The sequence below is a fragment of the Coregonus lavaretus genome, assembly GCF_964263955.1.
Source record: "Coregonus lavaretus genome assembly, chromosome: 5".
Classification (NCBI taxonomy): Eukaryota; Metazoa; Chordata; class Actinopteri; order Salmoniformes; family Salmonidae; genus Coregonus; species Coregonus lavaretus.
This window is the reverse complement of record NC_139992.1, coordinates 1,389,131-1,390,920: the sequence shown is the minus strand read 5'-3', so window position 1 is coordinate 1,390,920 and position 1,790 is coordinate 1,389,131. Positions and strand designations below refer to the sequence as shown.

Sequence of the window (1,790 nt, the reverse complement as noted above, 5' to 3'; positions counted from 1 at the left end):
TTCCTTCAGGGCGTTTCCAGCCAACTGACCCGCCCAAACACAGTGCACATCTGGAGGACTACATGGAGGCCACGCCCCTCTGGACAACCAGGGATGTAGCTATGAGAGTACACAGTGGATTCAGGTGAGTGACATGCCCCCTTGGCAGAGGCTTGGATGTGATTACTGCCCAGTGGCGCAGTGGTCTAAGGCACTGCATCGCAGTGCTAGCTGTGCCACTAGAGATCCTGGTTCGAATCCAGGCTCTGTCGTAGCCGGCCGCGACCGGGAGACCCATGGGGTGGCGCACAATTGGCCCAGTGTCGTCCAGGGTAGGGGAGGGAATGGCCGGCAGGGATGTTGCTCAGTTGGTAGAGCATGGCGTTTGCAACGCCAGGGTTGTGGGTTCGATTCCCATGGGGGGACAGTATGAAAAAAATAAAATAATAATAATAATGTATGCACTCATTTAACTGTAAGTCGCTCTGGATAAGAGCGTCTGCTAAATGACTAAAATGTAAAATGTACAAAAATTACTGACACTTTATCTAATTCTCTCGTGTGTCTGTGTCTGTTTCTCTCCAGAGTGATAGGTCTGTTCTCCCATGGCTTCCTGGCTGGCTATGCAGTGTGGAACACCGTGGTGGTGTATGTGTTAGCTGGGGAGCAGTTCACCACCCTCCCTAACCTGCTGCAGCAGTACCACTCCTTGGCCTACCCTGCCCAGTCTCTCCTCTACCTACTGCTGGCTATCAGCACGGTGTCCGCCTTCGACAGGTAAGGATGGCATGGATTATAGAGTTTAGAGACAGACTTTCTGTTTCTGTGAGCACTTCGATATAGAAACGTTGTCCTCTCGTGTCGGAGGTTGATCTAGTGGTCGACACAACCGCCTCTGGACTACACATGCCCTCCAACAGCGGGCGGTTTGAATCACAGTAGGACCGGTTTCTTCTTGTCGTCTACCTATCCGTCTGTCTCATGGCCATGCTCTGTGTCGCAGGGTGAACCTGGCTAAGGCCTCCATGGCTCTGAGAGGGTTCCTCACCCTGGACCCGGCTGCTCTGGCCTCCTTCTGTAAGTTCATCTTCTCACTAGTTTATAACAACATCCTATGATCTGTTGCCCCTTCTCTTAGTGACCCACGTACTAGGACAAAGACAAAACATTCTGTGAGATATGATGTACATAACAAAAAGTCTCCTTCCTTCCCTTGTGGTTTTCCAGTGTACTTTACAGCGCTCATCCTGTCTCTCAGTCAGCAAATGACCAGCGATCGCATCAACCTCTACCCCACTGCCAACGAGACCCTGTGGTGAGCACCGCACAGCTCCCTGGTCTAGGTCTAAAATGGCAACCTATTCCCTATATAGTACTGCGATCACTAGGGTCTATCAGTCATTTGTTGCGTTCCAAATGGCACCCTGTTCCCTACGTAGGGCACTAGTTTTGACCAGAGCCCAAAGGGAATAGGGATGCAGGTATTATTGTCTCTCAGACTGTTACTCTGACACATGGATGTAGACTGCTATTGGGTTACTAACACTGAAGCTTCAGAAAGCTATTCAGGACACCTACTGTGTTTTTCCTGATGACTCCCTTTCCCTTTGGAAATATGACAAAACATCAACAACAAGTGTAAAAAACACTGTTTATATAACAAAGAGCACAAGTTACAACAGAGACATTATTTAAAGCAGAACAGCTGAGTACAGTATAGTAGAATGGATACATACAACTGGACATGTGAACACAAGCCTCATCATAGGTCACCTGTTACGTCCCCTTCCTTCTGTAGCTAGGGCAGTCCT

General features: G+C 49.2%; 1 protein-coding gene across 1 annotated transcript in view; it reads left to right on the top strand.

Moving 5' to 3' along the window:
- LOC311128779 (transmembrane protein 237A-like) overlaps positions 1–1,790 on the top strand; it is a gene marked incomplete at both ends in the record, with an annotated part of 9,586 nt that overhangs the window by 6,797 nt on the left and 999 nt on the right. The window contains 4 exons of the mRNA XM_084161021.1: positions 10–124; positions 565–756; positions 983–1,056; positions 1,207–1,294. Coding sequence (XP_084017147.1) covers positions 10–124; positions 565–756; positions 983–1,056; positions 1,207–1,294 — 469 coding nt within the window. The remainder of the gene's footprint in view (positions 1–9; positions 125–564; positions 757–982; positions 1,057–1,206; positions 1,295–1,790) is intronic.